Source organism: Lacerta agilis, chromosome 6 (genome assembly GCF_009819535.1).
Source record: "Lacerta agilis isolate rLacAgi1 chromosome 6, rLacAgi1.pri, whole genome shotgun sequence".
NCBI classification, from domain to species: Eukaryota; Metazoa; Chordata; class Lepidosauria; order Squamata; family Lacertidae; genus Lacerta; species Lacerta agilis.
The window spans coordinates 80,571,418-80,589,020 of record NC_046317.1 but is presented as its reverse complement, the minus strand read 5'-3'; the positions used below and the strand labels follow the sequence as shown (position 1 = coordinate 80,589,020).

Here is a 17,603-nt window from a genome sequence, read left to right as displayed (position 1 = left end):
TCTCTTCTCTTTAATTGTGCTGCCCTAAAAGTTAATGTCTTGCGTAGCAGGGCCATAAATACAGAATACAATCTATGCAAACAAGCAACTCTTCAAAGACAGAACAACGCATTTAGAATGTAGAACTGTCCAGCTCCAGTCATGATGAAAAAATCTCTTTAAAATTAGTGGGGAGGAAAAATGGATAACGTCTCATCACAAATTCCAGTACTCATCAAAAGCTATGCATCTTAAGACTCAGGAGATTGTATCCAATTCATTCGTTCCATTATTAGGACAAGGATTTACACTTGCAAAACAAAACATCCTTGCTGCCCCCCAGACAGTTTATAGGAACACTTTCTGATTTTAGAACAGGGCTCAATGCATGGCCCCAACAGATTAACTGGGGTGGGGGGAATGGGCACCCCTCTCCCACCTAATTGTGTATGTGCTTTTCTAGGCAGCCAGGAATATGCACATAGAAACCCATTTCCGTATATGCATGGCTCCTCCTGATTGCATCCAAATGTCTACCATTATTATTATTATTATTATTATTATTAGAACAACTTTAGTTAAAACTGAGAATTAGAACAAAGCTACATAATTCTGCACAGAGACCATTTAAAATTTCTTTCCCCCCACCCCATGCGTCCCGCAGCTCTCAATTCATTATTTAAACTTCCAAACCAACCGCTTAAATGAAACACAAAAGCCTTCACACATTAAGATGACGAAAGAAGTGAAATTATTTAGATTGGGAGGAAGGCGCAAAGCCAGATTCCTCAGCCTGATTCATTATTTCTTCACTCTTCCCTGGTAGGCAAAAAATCCTTACACTCCTCTCACATGCCTGTCATCAAGTGGAAATTTTCAGCAACCGGAGAGTTAAAAAAAAAAAGGAAAGCACAAGATTTTTTCACATTGTTCACTGTACTCTGCTAGCAGCCTAGAGGTTAAAGCCATACCAAGACTATTTATAATCAACAGCAATGCTTTATCTACAGATCTCATTTACAAAGACTGGTTTCACTGCCTTAAAAGGCTGTCTGAACAACAACAACAAAATCCAGAAAAACGCAAACTATTTTTAATTATGTCATCCAGAACATTATTGCTGCTAAATCCAAAAACACGGGACTTAAGTGGTTAAGGAAAACTAATCCTAAAATACAAACAGTTAATTATTAACTACTTTCATGTGATGGAAGGTCTCCGCATGAGAAAGGGAAGGACTTAAGAGTCTGAATCTGCCTGAAGGGCAATGGATCCTGAGAATTTTCTCTCTCATTTCTCAAATTTGTCTCCAAACAGTCTGCCTTTTCCAGCAGAGGGTGAGTTTATTATTTCTAAACTTTACGGTATATTTTTTTTAATTGAAATTTTAATTACAACCTGCTTCAAAATCACGGGTCACTTACAATGCAATCCAATATCTGCTTACTCTTGAACTTAACAAGACTTACTTCTGAGACATATATAGAATTGTACTGGTCGGGGGGGGGGGGGGACAGAAGAAGAGATTCACACCTGTCTATTACCCATTTATTTTCTGCCAAAGCATTTTCTTGAATAAATGTGCCAATCTGTTTCTTAGTAGGTACTGAACTTAAACCAAACAACTAAAACTGGAGAACGGGCTCTTTTGGTTCACTTAAAAACTGAAATCCTTGTGAGTCAGCCAATCTCCACCGCCACTATAAACAATCCCATGTCAGCCACCTCCTCTAACTCCTGAGATTAGCATTTCTGGAACATAATTTTAAACAGTTAATCCTTGTTTGCGAATAAACATGTTGAGCAAGGCAAAACAGAATAACTATATAGTGTTACATATATAACATTACAGCTGTTGGTTTCTAGTTGGCAGTAATATTTCACTGCAGTTCCTGATTTTAAAAAGAGAAAAGATTTCATCTGAAAAACGAAAGAAGGGGACAATAAAAGTGGCCATCACTTGTACTGGTTAAGTGTGCTCAGGTTCTGTTGAATTCTGAGACCTCATCCACTGCTCCAACTCTTAAATATATTTTAGGGAAGGAGAATATGGTGGTCTGTTTTGCTTACACTGGAGGAAGGAGCAATCGAGCCATATGCCCCAGGGTTAGGCCATTCAGACCACCACATTACTGTTGCTTTTATCTCCCCCCACCCAACAACTCCAGCCTGAATCTAGCAGCAAGTCTTTCTCTGTGGTGTGCAGCTCTCTCAAGGATGTGGTTTAATTTGTGGAGGAAACTGATGTGTGGAAGATATTGTCTTGGGACAGACAGCTAGACCTGATGGCCTTCTGGTCTATCCAAGTTTTATGTTTTATGTTTTGTGGACAAGGCAATTTATCTTATTCATGAGGCTACGGCTATGCTATGTGTTATACAAAATATGCAAAGCCAGGATTTTTGAGCACTGGACATTAAAAAGTTGCTCACCCTGAGCTATTCCAGAATCAAGGTGCAGTGTTAGTGCCACTTTACATGCAGTAAACAGTATGAAACCTTCAGCACATGCCTTTTACTGTGTACACGGATGCTGGGAACTTGCCATAAGCCATGGTTTCTCAATGCACCTAACATGGGCTCAGATGAAATGATGAACTATGGTTTGGCAACTTAGGACCACATCTGTGGGCCTGTGATATGGGGTGTAAAATTTCCTGGGGGGAAATTCGTGCTTTATTTTTCTGTGGAAAAATAATCCATTTTGTATGTTCACAAGTAACAATGAATAGGTAAAGGTAAAGGTAAAGGGACCCCTGACCATTAGGTCCAGCCGCGGACGACTCTGGGGTTGTGGCACTCATCTCGCTTTACTGGCTGAGGGAGCCAGCGTACAGCTTCCGGGTCATGTGACTAGCATGACTAAGCTGCTTTGACAAACCAGAGCAGCGCACAGAAACACCGTTTATCTTCCTGCCGGAGCGGTACCTATTTATCTACTTGCACTTTGATGTGCTTTTGAACTGCTAGGTGGGCAGGAGCTGGGACTGAGCAACGCGAGCTCACCAATGAATAGGTACCTAACTGCAAATAAAATAGGAGGGAAGTGTGGCAGTTTCAAAGTTGTAATTAATGTTTTTCAAGTGATTATTTCTAGCAAGTATGTGAGTCTGCACATCAACCACAATTCTTTGGGTTCCTAATTTTGTGTCAACAGTTTTCAATACCTTTACATTTTTTCTTGTTAACAACACAAGTAAGTACATGCTGCTATCTTTAAAAGTTTACAAGTGTTCCAGTAAAAATTTCTACATACTATAACATTTGAACCATATTAAGTGCTCCCAAACTATGATTTGCAAACGCAAACTTAAAATTTTATTTTATTTTTTATTGCAAACTGTGATTTGGAGGTGAGGCACTATCAACAATCTGACATAACACTGGCCAAAGATTTTTATTTTTATTTTAACTATTGAAAGGGGAGCCTGTGTGAGCGACTGTGCACCAAACCATGGTTTGGCATTATGAGCCACTGTGTACGTGCTGTGAACTATATGCAACAAAAGGCAAGTGACAATCTACACATGAAATTTCACACAATGTATTTAGGAAAAACGCAATGTGAGAACTAATCCCAAGACTCATAATGCATAGCCTACTTTAAGAAGCGGAAAAGGAAATCTGGATATGGTGAAGATCTATCATTAACAGAGCTACACATTGTATGAATCTCACAACAGCTTCCATCTAGCACAGTAGTGTTTACTTTGAATGACAGTAGCTCTTCAAAAACAGTTAAAGTAGTTATCTGAAACCCTGAAGTGAAGGTGCTGATGAATGAACCAGTGACCGATGGCATACAATGCACAGGCTTGACCACTGAGCTTTGGCCCCCTCCTCATTAAACATTAATACACACATCACCATTACAAAATAACTTTTCTCAAGTTTGCAGCAGTTAGTAAGAAAGAAATGGCTGTACTTTACTCAGGGTCTGTAAAGGTTTACTTCCAAGTACCTCTATCTGCTCCAATTCCGTCAGCAGCTCTGTTGTGCCTTTGCACTACAAACTGAACACAGGAGTCATTCTATTATCCTATGAGATTCGGCCCATGAATCCCTCTAAATAGCTAATAAGGAAACGGAAGTCTTGAAATATGCTTGAATTGTATACTCAAATGTTATAAAAAAAATAGGAAAACACTCTTTGATAGTAGTGAAGTTTCTACAACATGATAATCAGAGATTGAAAAACAGAGTAAAGATGGTGGCTATTGCAAAACTCTAGGTCAGGGGTGTCCAACAGGTTGATCATGATCTACCGGTTGATCACGGGGTGTCTCTGGTTGGTCCTGGACATTCTCAGGACTCCCATGGCCCCCCAAAAGAAAAGCTCAACAACTTTGGCCCACCTTCCCCCCAAAAAAGCTCAACAACTTTGATGGGTAGATCACTGCCAGTTTTTTTTATAGTGGGAGTAGATCGGCAAGCTGGACATGCCTGCTCTAGGTGAAATCTGATAGATAATCCCTCCACTACCTTACATCTATTGTTGGTGAAATGTTGCCTCTATTTTTCAAGGGGTACCTATGATTTTGGGGATACCTTTAATTTTGTTTGCATTTTTTCATTAAGTTTCTAGAAGTTAAATAACTAGCCAGAACCATCCTGTTTTTGTTGCCCCTCCTCTTTGAATCCAGCACAGGAGTCATCCTCTTTATCAATTTGACGGTTTAAAATTCTGTGTTATCTGTGTTAAGAGCATTACAGCAAAAACAAGAGCAACCTTTGCATACATAAAGATTGTATGCAACTAAGTTATACTCAGAGTATTTGTGCAATAATTTCAGAGGGTCTAGTCTGAATAGCACTTGTGTTGGATAGAAGCCTAACACATTTATTATGACATTAACTTGCATGGACTTCTGTCTGTGGTGGTCCATGAAAACTATGTTGTAATAAATTTGGTAGTCTTTAAGGTGCACTGGAATTGCTTTTAAAGAAAAACTAAATGACATTATTAATAGCCTTTATATCCTCCCTAAAGAGTCTAGGGCGGCAAACACACAGCGACAAAACAACTAAAATATCTAAAAACAATTCCAATACAGTACTAGGAAAGGTTTCTACTAAAAAGACTTGTTGAAAGAGGAGGGTCTTCAGTAGGTACTGAAAAGATAACAGTGAGGGCACCTAATATTTAACTGGAGGGAATTCCAAAGGGGTTGGTACCACCATACTAAAGGCCTGGTTCCTATATTGTGTGGAGACCACCTGATAAGATGGTACCTGCAGGAAGCCTTCACCTGCAATGATCAATGACTGGATATATAAGGGTGTGAGACGATCAGGTATAAGCCGCTCAAAGAGGAACATAAAAAGAGGGAGGAGCTTATGAGCAGGACCAGGAAAACTACATTTAGGTGGGTGTGCGTCAGTAAATGAGGGGAATTAAGACTAAGAGAGCTGAGTAGGGGGTGCCTGTGTAATCTCACTGTATACAAGTTGTACAAGTGACAATAAAGTATTTCAAATTCAAATCAAATCAAATTTAAAGTCACACCATGGTAGGATACACAACATGCAGCCTCAGAAAAATTTCTAATGCAAATGCACGTCAACCCAAATGTACTGACACTAAAGCCTCAGTGCTGCTAGCACCGTTTCCTCTGCTGCTTCATTCTGAATTGCTGACGACATATTATTAGGACAACGATGTTTACCTAGCATCTCTACTCAAAAGAACAAAACCTTTACTTTGATATATCTGCAGAACAGAGACACCGGCAGGTGGAGAAGAGTCTTCAGCAATCTGTTTTTGATGCTGTTGCTCAGGCAGTAATACTTTGTGTTCAAAACAGTGGCATGGCAAGCAGGGAAGAACATCCCTATTTCCATCTGTGAAATGCTGTAGCATGATGTCCTGGTGACAGTTCCTGTCAAACGTGTCTGGAGTCGCATTTTGTGTGTCCTGCCACAGTCTGACCTTGAATACAGCCGGCGCTGTCTCTCCTCCTAGCCTCTCATAGCAGGGAAATGTCAGTTACATTTCCTTCAGTCTGTCTAGGTAGGCAGGGTGGATCTTAAGGATGCATATTTGCTTTTCAGTGATGTTTATATGTGCAGAGGCTTTTAAAACCTTTAGTGAACTGTAGGGACTTGCTGACCCCCAATGCTCTGCTCACGCACTTCCCGGTGACAGTGTTGTTACAACATCAGCCGTAGGTCTGCCTACCGGTAATCCAGAGCGATTTTCTACTCCCTTTTTTAAAAAATGGCTCATCCACCGTAGCACAGTCTTTCTGGCTCTGTGACACAGCTAGCACTTCCCTACTGTAACACCCCTTAAACACACTCGTAACCCTCGCAACAGGGTACATAATGTCCATTATGCTAATCTATTCTTGGCTCTGTTAGTCACTTGGCAGCAGACAGCAATCTCAGAGCAAGCGTGATTCTGTTTTGCTGAGAAAACTTTGCGCCCACCTTTCAAAGACTCCCTCCTCCTCCCCCCCTTCCTCACATCATCCAAAACCTGATGCGAGAACTGAACCTTTGCAGATTCAGTGGACGCATGAGGCTTGCATTAAGAATACGCGGGATTGCTTCCATGTGTATGTTTACACAGTAAGCCAATCCCTTATGAGCCTCTAAGCAAACGCTATTCTGCTGGGACTACTATTCCTGATGTTTTTTCTTAGGCCCGCACAGGCAGCACCGCAGAAGAGCAGTGTGACTAGGGGAGAGACAGGAGTAAGCAGCAAAATGGATGCATCTTCCATCTAGCACTACACAGAAAGGATTTCATCAGCACAATGAACTGGGGGAAAGGACACTCTTCTGACTTGAAGACCCGGATAGGCTGGTAAGGAAAATGAGCTGCATTTCTTTTGCGAGTGCCTTCAGAATGTGTTTCGTTTTTGTTTTGCATGTTGGCCCTTGAAAGCTTGCAGTCAGAATATGTATGCAGGTTGAATAAGTATAACTGATTAAAACTAAAGCTTAGATATTACCCCACCCCAAAAAAAAACAGCTAAAGGGAAAAAAATCTAAAGATATTGCTGTGCTGGCTGTTGATCAGATAGGAGGAATTCAAATTATCATCAGTGCTGGACAAAATAGCAACCACCTGATATTTTTGATTCCACATATTGGCATTATTTCTACTGAATAAAGTTTGCAAACCTGGAAAAATATGGTGAAATCCATACTGCCTGACCGCCTATTTAGGGTCACAAAGCATTTCAACAGACTGCTCCTTCTGCTAAATATTTTTTCCCCCTCTAGCACTGCATATATCCAGCATCTAAGAGTTCAAGGACAGAGACTTGACTTCTGAGCTGCAAGAAAACATACCACTGTGCCGAGAAGCGTAGGATGTTACAACGAAGTCAAGTTTGTGTAAGACCACGTTCAGAAAGGTAAACATGTGAAATAGTAAACAATTTTGCTAAAATAGGTCTGGAAGCATCATTGTACAGCTAGGCAAAACAATGTTGATAGGGTTACAATGTTTTACCTAGGAGAACATTGAAGTGTGTTAAACACACTAATTTTCATTTTATAAACTGCATTCAAAAGCACACTTAGTGCTAATAAAATGTAAATAATAAAAATGTTTTAATTTGAATTTTGTTACAACAGTGGCAACAGCATGGCCTTTTCTGCAGCAACAAATTGCTGTAAAAGTGGTAATGTATTGGTTGTATTACTAGCACAGAAGATCCCTACTCTTCTTGGAGTAAAGTAAAGGGATGGTGAAAAATAAATAGGAAACAAAATTTATATATATCAGGCACGTCCAACTTCCAAGAGACTGAGATCTACTCCCAGTATATATATATTTATTAAAAAAACTGGCAGTGATCTACCCACTGTCATTGCCAAGAGTTTTCGAGCTTTTTTTGGGGGGGGGACTAACCAAAGTTGTTGAGCTTATTTTTTTGGGGGGGGGGGGGTTAAATTAGTCCCGTGATCGACCAGGAAGGAACACCCCAGCGATCGAAGGGTTGGACATGCCAGATATATATGATGGCATGCATGCTAAAAATATATAAATATATATATATATAAATCACCACCAGGATCCAGACAATTGTGCATCTAGACCCACATAAGCAACAGGACCTTGCACCGTGTCTCTCAAGCCAGCAACTGTGCTCCTACCCCTCAAAATACTGAATGGTAAGCCCAGGGAAGTTGCCAAAGCAACTGCACAGAGGGCGGGGGTGTGTGGATACAAAACAAAAAACAAATTAACAATTTAAAAGATCTAGATGCAACTAAATAGCTCTTTGGATCCTGGTTTTAAAAGATAAGACGTTGTATTTTTATCTCAGACTTAAACCCTGTCTCCACCCTTCCAGGAGCAGGGTGCATTCAACCTAAAGAAACTGCAGAATTGCTGAGCTGATCCATTTGGTAAAAGCCACACCTGCCACCATCATGTCTGGTTTTACCAGGAACAAAAACTGAAAATTGCTTCAACAAAAAAAAATCTACTGCCAACTGCAGAAGCTTAAGCCACAATTAAGCCTGTCTTTAAGAACGCATGTCATTTAGGAAACAAAATTTTCACAACAAGTTCAATCCTGGTTGCCTCTAACGGAATGAGCAGGTCATCAGGGTGCAGGTAACACTAATTTTTCTTTCTCCCCCTCTCAGGTACAACTGAACGCTGTTTCACTGAACAATGGTCAGAACAAAACAACTGGAGTGCAAAAGATGAACCTACTTGAGACAGCAAAATCAGGCTTTTTTATATGCATCGTGGGTTGCATTATCATCTTTGCTTTCGTCTACGTAAGGAATACAATCCCTAAGGAAGGCGATGAGCAAAAACTCCTCCCGGAATTAGCAGAGTGTGGCGATTACCCCGATGAGCTTTGCTCGGCCCTCTTTGATGGGAAAGATGCTGCTCCTCAAATTGGCCACCTGTGCCAGCAGGTTATCCGCAGGCAAGAAATGTCTACCTGCATACAGACGCCTTGCAACTGCTCAACACTTCAGAAGAGACTCCACTTCATTACAAGTCCTCTGTCAGAAGAAGAAGGCAACTTCTCCTTGGCGTACATCATCACCATTCACAAGGAGCTGGACATGTTTATAAAATTACTCAGAGCCATTTATGTGCCTCAGAATGTTTACTGTATACACATTGACAAAAAATCATCAAAGGATTACAAGTCGGCTGTGCAAACCCTGGTTAACTGCTTTGAAAATATTTTTATCGCTTCGAGGACAGAGAATGTTGTCTATGCAGGATTTTCCAGATTACAAGCCGATATCAACTGTATGAAGGACTTGATTCATTCAAAAAATCAATGGAATTATGTTATTAATCTTTGTGGCCAGGATTATCCCATCAAGACTAACAAGGAACTTATGCAGTACATCAAAAGCAAATGGAATGGTAAAAATATGACCCCAGGAATTGTTCAACCACCTCATATGAAACACCGGACACATGTGAGTTACAAAGAATATGTACATTCAGAAAAATCTTATGTTTATCCAACGAAGAATGTGAAAAGTGAACCTCCCCATAATTTGACTATTTATTTTGGGGGTGCTTACTATGTACTCACAAGAGGATTTGTAGAGTTTATACTGACAGACACACGTGCAAAAGATTTGCTTGAATGGTCAAGGGATACCTATAGTCCGGATGAGCACTACTGGGTCACCCTCAACCGCCTACCAGGTAAGCAGGTATTTATACTGAACACTGTTTCCAAGTCTTGAATAGTCAAGTCCAGGAGCCAGTGAGTTCAGTTTCCCTAAGCTATTTCCCCATCATTTGACCCTTTCAGTATTCAGCAAATATTAAACCAACGGTTTTCAACACTGAAATGTGATATCAACTTGCCAGGTACGAAATGAGAAAAATCCTGATTTTAAAGGGACTTTTCCTGACTCCACACAACCCACTGGTTGTTGTTCTTGTGTTTTTTTGTTTTATAAAAACTACAGGCAGGAAAAGCAGATTTTTTTCAATCCTTAGGACTTATCTGAGTGTATATTTTAAAAATAGAAATCTGGCCTCTTCTACTTTTAAACAGAAAATATCACTGTAAAACCGCTCGGTATTGACCTAGGGTCTACCAATTCCACAAACTGTTACACTACTAGGTGTTCTAAGAAATGTTTATAACAGGAATAAGGTGGAGCTAGATCCAGATGGTAGGCCAAGTTTGATATGTGGTTGCAGCTGCTGACAGCACAATGGTGGCAGGAAACCAATTTTTTGCCCATGCGGTTTGAAAACCAATTCTGTGTCCAAAGGCTTATCAACTGAGTGCTGAGGCTTGCAAAGCACCACACCCAGCCCCATGCAAGTACTGGTTGTCAGTTGACTGCTGGTGCCCATAAACCCTCTGTCAATCTAGTTGCATTCTTTACCTGCTACACATCTGGTGTCACATAGGCCAACAGGTGTAGAAAGTATGGGCATGGCCTTTGACAAAACTGTTCACAGGCTAAATGGGGAGGCCCAAACTTGGTTAAGTTGGACATCCCCTTTCTAGGTTGGTGGAATTGTCCAATATGAGATTCTGTAGTCATAGATTTAGAAGTATGAGCATGAGACATAGTCGAAGGTCTCACTCATGGCAAGGTCTCTCAACAGCATCTCCTATCTGCCTGCCAGGAATAGCAGAGTCAGTAGAATTCATTCTAGTAGTATCTAAAGCCTTCTAAGCTCTCTCTCCTTCTTTTCCTTAGAGAGCTCCTAGCAGGCTGCTCCTTGCAAGCAATGGGTAATAATTATGGGTGTTATGCCACAGTCCTATGCTGAAGCAGTTTCCCTACATCAGGCATGATCACATCTTTCTGGAACGTGTGGTGCTCTAATGGAGAATAATTGGCACCCCTGAACCATGCAAGTTCATATTGGGCAGAATTTTTCAGAGGCCTCTCCAGATGTTGGAACTTGCATCACTGAATTTTGACATAGCGATGAAGGATTCCTGCACTACCACCACCTTTCAGAACAAAACACAATGCTTTTCTAAAGAGAGATATGATTGCTGAATATTTATTGTATCTCGTGGGATGTGAAAATATTGGAGCTGCAAATAGAAGAGGAACCCCCAGTCCAGAAAAGCTCGGGATTGCTAGCCACCTTTGGGAGTAACAATACTGAGAGGTGGCCTATGAATTCAAACAAAATAATGGCTAATGTTGCTTTCAATTTGGTTGTTAGATGCTCCAGGTGCAACACCAGATGCACAGTGGGAAGGAAACATACGTGCTATCAAGTGGAGAGATCAAGAAGGGAAAACCCACAATGGCTGCAAAGGTAAATATAATAAACGGCACACAGTACACATCCCCTGGGACAGCCATCTGCCAAACACAAAGAATGCACAACTTCCATACATTTGGATGGGAACTGAGCAGCAAAACCTGCAAGCTGAGCAGCAGACTCCCCACTGGGGAAATGGAGGCTGTACAGCAACAGAGCTGAGAAAACTGCAGCCAGTGAAGGGATGAGTTGCTTCTACTGGATAATTGTAACTCCTTTCCTATAATTGATTTCCAATATGTACCACAATATTCATTCACAAAGTACTTTTAAAGAAGCAACGTACACTGACATATGTAGGAACAGATATAATGGGCTGAGAATCCAGTAGCAATTTTACAGCAATGTGTTTATTTATATCCCCCAGCTTTCGGTGATGGCGCTCAGGGTAGCATACATGATCATCACCCCCTCGGTTTATCATCACAACTCATCACAAGTGAGCTTCATGGCTGAGTGGGGATTTTATCCTGGGTCCCATTCCTAATCTGACAAACTAACCTTAATACAGTACCAACCTTATTTAGCTTGCATCTAAGAAACACATGGTTTGTGAATAAGAAAAAGGGTTCATTTATTCCTTAAAGATCTGCATTAATTTTGAAACAGATCTGGATGTATTTATGATGGATAATACACCTCTTAAGAAGTCCCATCCTTTGTTAATCATGTTCAGAGAGATAGTATTTGTGCAGGATCAAAAGCAAATGTGGTAAAAATTTTTAGGAATCTTAGGGTTTAGTGCAGGCATAGGCAAACTCACCCCCCCCAGATGTTTTGGGACTACAACTCCCATCATCCCTAGCTAACAAGACCAGTGGTCAGGGATGATGGGAACTGTAGTCCCAAAACATCTGGAGGGCCGAGTTTGCCTATGCCTGGTTTAGCGGGACCTTGCTTAAACAACAGAACTGCCTTTCCTCACCTCTAATGTAAAATGTCCACCACATATTTCCCTTTCTTTGTTGCATGCAATCTGGAGTTGTCAATTTGCTATTTTGCTTTTGCAGGCCATTATGTCAGAGACATTTGTGTGTATGGTCTTGGGGACTTAAAGTGGATCCATGAATCTCCCTACTTGTTCGCCAACAAATTTGAGCCGGCAACCTATCCACTTGTGATGGAATGCATGGAGAGGCATTATAGGCGTAAGGTACTCCAGCAGGCGGAAGTCCCACTGGAAGCACACTGGTATTTGCAAGAACATACATTTCAACGTGAAGCAGAACAACTGAAATAACCATTGCAAATATTTGGAGGACAAAGCAGAAGAAAAGAAGAAGTGCTTTTTTTAAAGTGTACATTCCAAAGCACATATCAGTTATGGAATCTGTGCAATACAGTAGCATATTCTGTTTCTGAGGACGTAAAAAAGAAAAACATCTTTTAACAACGTGAAGAGACAACGTGTTCTGAATCCAGTGTCTTTACCAATACGGATTTCTCCAGACTACTATCATCACCCCGAAATAGGGCAGCAATGTCAATCAACACTGTGTTCAATTAAAGATTCCTTTGATTAAAATCAAGGAACAAAATTTTAAAATGTTCAGCAGTATTTCAATACAAGCACCACCACCAGTGGTAGCTTCTGGAAGGCACAGCAGGGACCTCCACAGCAGCAGAGGCTCTCCCTGACAAATTTGCACCCCCTCCACCAGTGCTGCTCAAGAGATTAGGACTGCCCTGAATTTGCCCCCACTCCTCAAAAAAAAAAAAATCAAGTTGTACATTAACTAGAGAAGCAACCAGTGTATATACAGTCTACCACCATCCTGCAACTAAGTGAAGAATCTGTGGTAAAAGCTGAAATTCAGTGCACCATATGCCTTGATTCAGATGGAAGGAAGAATTAAGCCCGTTTACTGAAAAGAAAGCGGCAGTGAAGGAACAGGTGGCACTGAAAAAAGACATTGCATTATTTCAGTTGAATGCCAGACATTATATATGTTTTGAACTGAAAGTTTACAAGAAGGCTTACAGGGAGAAGGTAATCTTATAAACTATTAGATTAATTATTGCCTAAGATTTTGAAACCAAATTTAATTATAACTGTGTGATGGCTGCAAGTTTTCTAATGTCAGGTAAAAAAAAACCAACCCCATGCTAAGTGCATGGATCTGTTTTTGTTTGCATGTGTGTGTGAATATGGAAAAAAACACTGTGCTTGTGGTTTTCAGGACAGAGATGTGTATCTGAATGCTTGTTGTTGTTGTTGTTGTTTTAATTTAAGATGAACATGTTAGAACAGGGATGGTCTACAGAAGGCCCAAAGGCCAGATACAATTCACAAGACCATTTTTTAAAATATACTGTTAATAAAAGTGTGCGAAAAAGTGACCTATTGTTTCACTTGTAAGAGAAAGGGAGATTATTTTTTGAAGCACTGAAAAACAGTTTATTTCCACACTTCAATGTTTTACCTCTCTGAATTTTATATAATAAAATGTTCTAGCAATGCAGGTGGTGCAAGTGCTCCATAACTGACTACTCACAAGCCACTGAGTAAAGCATTACCAGCTATGAACGAATCTTAGCAAGTCACAATATATTGTTGCAAAGGTTGTGTGCCATCCCCAGAATCTGCCGAGCAGCAGCAAGATTCTAGGGGGTTCTGGCTGCTTACTCAGGGTCATGTTTCCATTGGGAAGCAACATGTAGCAGAGACTGTCATGTCTTTAATAAATATGGTTTATTAACACATATTTACAGCTGGGTCTACTTTGAAGAGAGGTCAGAGCATTACATCTCAAGAAGGAACTGCTCCTCACAGCAGTGCCGCATCTGATTCCAAGACATCTCTATGCCTCTGTGCCAGCCTGCCAAAGCACCCACATTAAGTTCTCCCTACTTCCTCCTCCTTGTTCCCTGAACACCTCTTGCCAAGCAACTCCTCCCCTTCTGCCTGTTATTCCAAGCCTACTTTTAAAAAGTGGCATTTTCCCTGTAACCCACACCCTTGCTCAGCGTAACCTTGGGAACCTCTGCATTTCTCTGTGATGAGCCAACTACACCTTTTGTCATGCTTATGGCCTCTATTCTGTGAACCGCCCTGATACCTTTAGACGGAGGGCGGTGTATAAATTTAAATAAATATCCGAGGTGAAGCCCTGGCCTGGAAAGGAAGCTCAGCCTATATTTTTTTCCCGCTGACCCGGCATCTTCCCTTCAATACTCCAAATATTATCTACATTCTACCATTTTACTAATTTCTAACATTTACAAACTCTAGATCTGTAACAATTTCAAACCACCACCAGCCGGCTTTCCTCCCTTCCCCAAGAATACAGATGGCGGCCCACTGTTTAAGCATGCTTAACTCTGTGCTGGATATAGGCCTGTGTTCAAAAACTGATAAACCCTCTGCCACCTGCACTCTCGTGTGTTGCAAGTCTATTCTACCATCTCATTCCGCTGAAGCTAGCTAGCTGACTGCTAGTTTTATTGTCCTTATATTTTAAGCAGAAGATGAAAAGTTTGGAAATGAGCCTAAAAAGACATTATTTAACAAAGAAGGCTCAGAAAAAAGATTACTCAAACATTTTAACCCCATTGCAGCTATAAGTGTTTCACAAAAACTTGCTTATAAGAGAAACAACCTATAATGAGGCCCGCTTTCACAGAGACAGCCTTCATTTTAGGTGTGAACCAAGTTTTGTGTCAATGGAAGCAAACATGTGTCCCTTTTAGATCTCCCTCCCTATCCACCTCAGCCCTAATTCAGACTTGGAAGCTGAATATGCAAACTATATTTATTGGGAACTGCTGAAAGCTGAACTGCAAACCAAGGTGGACTTTTTATACACATGGTGTAGGATAAGAGAAAGGAATCTGGATGTGACTCAGAAGCCAGATAATTTCTACTAACGCTGCACATGATCACTGCCGTAATGATGGGCGAAAAGGAATATACGCCAGACAAACATTTTGCTTTCAGCCACTTAACAGGAGTGCTCATGAACAGGATCTAGAAAAATAAAAAGCAGCCACAGGAAGGATGCGCCTCACCCAACATCTCTATGCAATCATAAAACACTGACTTTGGGAATAGAGCTTTCTGTTTGCAGGACTCCACTGCTAGTCCTAGTTTGCACTGAAAACCTTTGTTCCCTGAAAGCTACAGAGCAAAGCCAACAGAGCCCAATTCCTACCTCTGCTCAACAAGCTTTTAAGGTTGTTTGGTGAGGTGGCAGCAGCACGCAACATTTTTCTTAGACATGCTCCCTTTCCCCTCACCATCCCAGAAACAACTGCTACATTCACCATAGGGATCCAGGTCAACGGCCTAGCTGTTAGTTACAACAGAACATATATTCAGAAGCCAAAATAGCATAAAAGGGAAAGTGTCTTATTTTCTACCTCCACAAGGAAACCAGAGACCGAGGAATCCCATTACAGTGAATTCCGAGGTTTCTTAGAAGCATGCCATCATTTTGCGCTTTGACAAATGCTCCTTTCCAGTTGAACACGGAGGGCTATAGGAGTTATGAATGCCTTCAGCTACATATACAATAGCAAGGCTTGTTCCTCTTTTATAGGTAGAGAATCTAAGGCACAGAAAAGCAGACCATAGCAACATTCTGTTCTACTGGGTTTCTTTCACGGCTTCTAAAAGGTCTCACTGTTACCAACCAGCTAGTGGGGGTTACACCAAGTCTACTGTACAGCAGCCAGATGAAGGCCCCCCACCACCACCACAGTGAAAAAGTAGCCAGGCCTCCTACTGCTTTGACCTGCAGCTTAACCAGAAAGTCATCAGAACAAGCCTTTAAACATTTTCCCACAACCACGAGAATTTTCTTTGGCAGTGGAGTTTATTTTAAATAACCTCTAACCTCTGGACCAGTCATCTGCTCTGCTATTTATCTGGGAAACTAACCCCCATGTCCCTTGCTTTCTCAAGTATTTTTTTTAAAAGATAACATTAAAAAAATCAGCATATGAATCTTATATGCTTCGTATCTTGTAGAGTATCACTGACGTACCACACTTACTTCAAGGTGGGGGTGAAAATATTTTTACTAGATTCAAGCTATAGAAACTGGCCAAAAGCTGTGACTGCAGGTAGGGATTTTTCTCACGTGCATCAGTAATTTGAAATTAGCTTTTTAAACAAACCACTGTAATGCTTCAGTTATATTTCTCTTTTCCACAGGGTTTTCAAGCAAGGGACCATAATGCTGGCTTTCTTGTGGGAGCCAGCACTGGATCATAGAAAATAGAATTGTAGAGTTGAAAGGGACACCAAGTGTCATCTAGCCCAACCCCCTGCAATGCAGGAATTTCAACATGACAGATGACCACCCAACCTGCTTAAAAGCTCCAAGGAAGGAGAGTCCAGCACCTCCTGTGGGAGTCTGTTCCACTGTCGAACAACTCCACAATGCTAAGTTTTAGAATCAAGGTCTAGAGCAGAGAAAAATCAAAGGAAAGCCACTGAAACACTAATTAGGACACTAGCAAAGTGTCCATCAGTGTGATGGGCTGTATTTATTTTCTGGATTTAGTGACTGGATGTGCTGTAATCCCAGCTTTTCATTATTCCACCCCCTTATAAAAATGAATGCCTCTTCTGTAGGAAAGAACAAAGGAGTTGCAACTGAGAAGTAGTGAGTGAAATAACCAAGTAGTGAGTGGAGAGAGGTTACAGGTATAGGTGGAAAATTTAGGTCGACCTGTTCAATGTCAGGGGAAAGGGAGCACATTTTACCTTTATGTTTTCCTCAACAGTAGCCTAGCCCAAAATTTTTTTATCAGTGGGAGCCATTAATGCACTGTATGTGGAAGAAGGCAACAGAGTGCTATGAAGCATCCCCCTACTTTTTAATGGTGGAAACCCATATATGGATGCATCCCTTCCAAAGAAACCAAGCACCAGAAACCCAGTGCAACTAAGATGCATATCAGTGAACTGGATACTGTACATACATATGATATTCATCACCATTGGCAAGAATGTGGTGAGCTATAGGCCAGCAATTCCAATTACCACTGTGAAACCCAATTACAGAATAAAATAAGAACTGCAGCAAGGAATAAACACCTTCACCTTCTGATTACTGAGCCTTTTGAGCATATTGCCTTCATGAAGGCAACTGAGACAGCTAAAGAAACAAAACATGAAAGCATAGATTCTCATCACAGCCACAAGAAACAGCAGCACTCACAACCGTTTCCAAGGAGCTATTATGGCCCTCTTGTTAAAATTCAAAAATTCAAAAATTCTGCAAATTGTTATGGAAATCAAGAGAAACAAACGTGGATCCCAGTGGCACGCATGTGTATGAATCAAAACCTCCCATTCACAAAAGTTTGATTCCAGAACTGATTTAAAAAATCAGAACAGACTACATTTACCTTGGGCCAATTGCTCTGCT

General features: G+C 40.9%; 2 protein-coding genes across 5 annotated transcripts in view; one reads left to right on the top strand and one right to left on the bottom strand.

The window, feature by feature from the left end:
- The window catches only part of RTF2 (replication termination factor 2), a 57,278-nt gene that overhangs the window by 17,529 nt on the left and 22,146 nt on the right, over window positions 1–17,603 (bottom strand). The window lies entirely within an intron of this gene.
- LOC117049025 (beta-1,3-galactosyl-O-glycosyl-glycoprotein beta-1,6-N-acetylglucosaminyltransferase 7-like) lies at window positions 1,187–12,514 on the top strand. 4 transcript variants are annotated; one of them, XM_033153588.1, is made up of 6 exons: window positions 1,187–1,316; window positions 6,623–6,786; window positions 7,209–7,342; window positions 8,586–9,624; window positions 11,125–11,220; window positions 12,237–12,514. In XM_033153588.1, the coding sequence occupies exons 4-6, from the start codon at window positions 8,646–8,648 to the stop codon at window positions 12,464–12,466; spliced, it is 1,305 nt and encodes a 434-aa protein (XP_033009479.1). In that variant the 5' UTR covers window positions 1,187–1,316; window positions 6,623–6,786; window positions 7,209–7,342; window positions 8,586–8,645; the 3' UTR covers window positions 12,467–12,514. The 4 variants fall into 4 exon arrangements, with proteins under 4 accessions (XP_033009479.1, XP_033009482.1, XP_033009480.1 ...); XM_033153591.1 differs by lacking the exon at window positions 7,209–7,342; XM_033153589.1 differs by lacking the exon at window positions 1,187–1,316 and having other exon boundaries at window positions 6,271–6,786.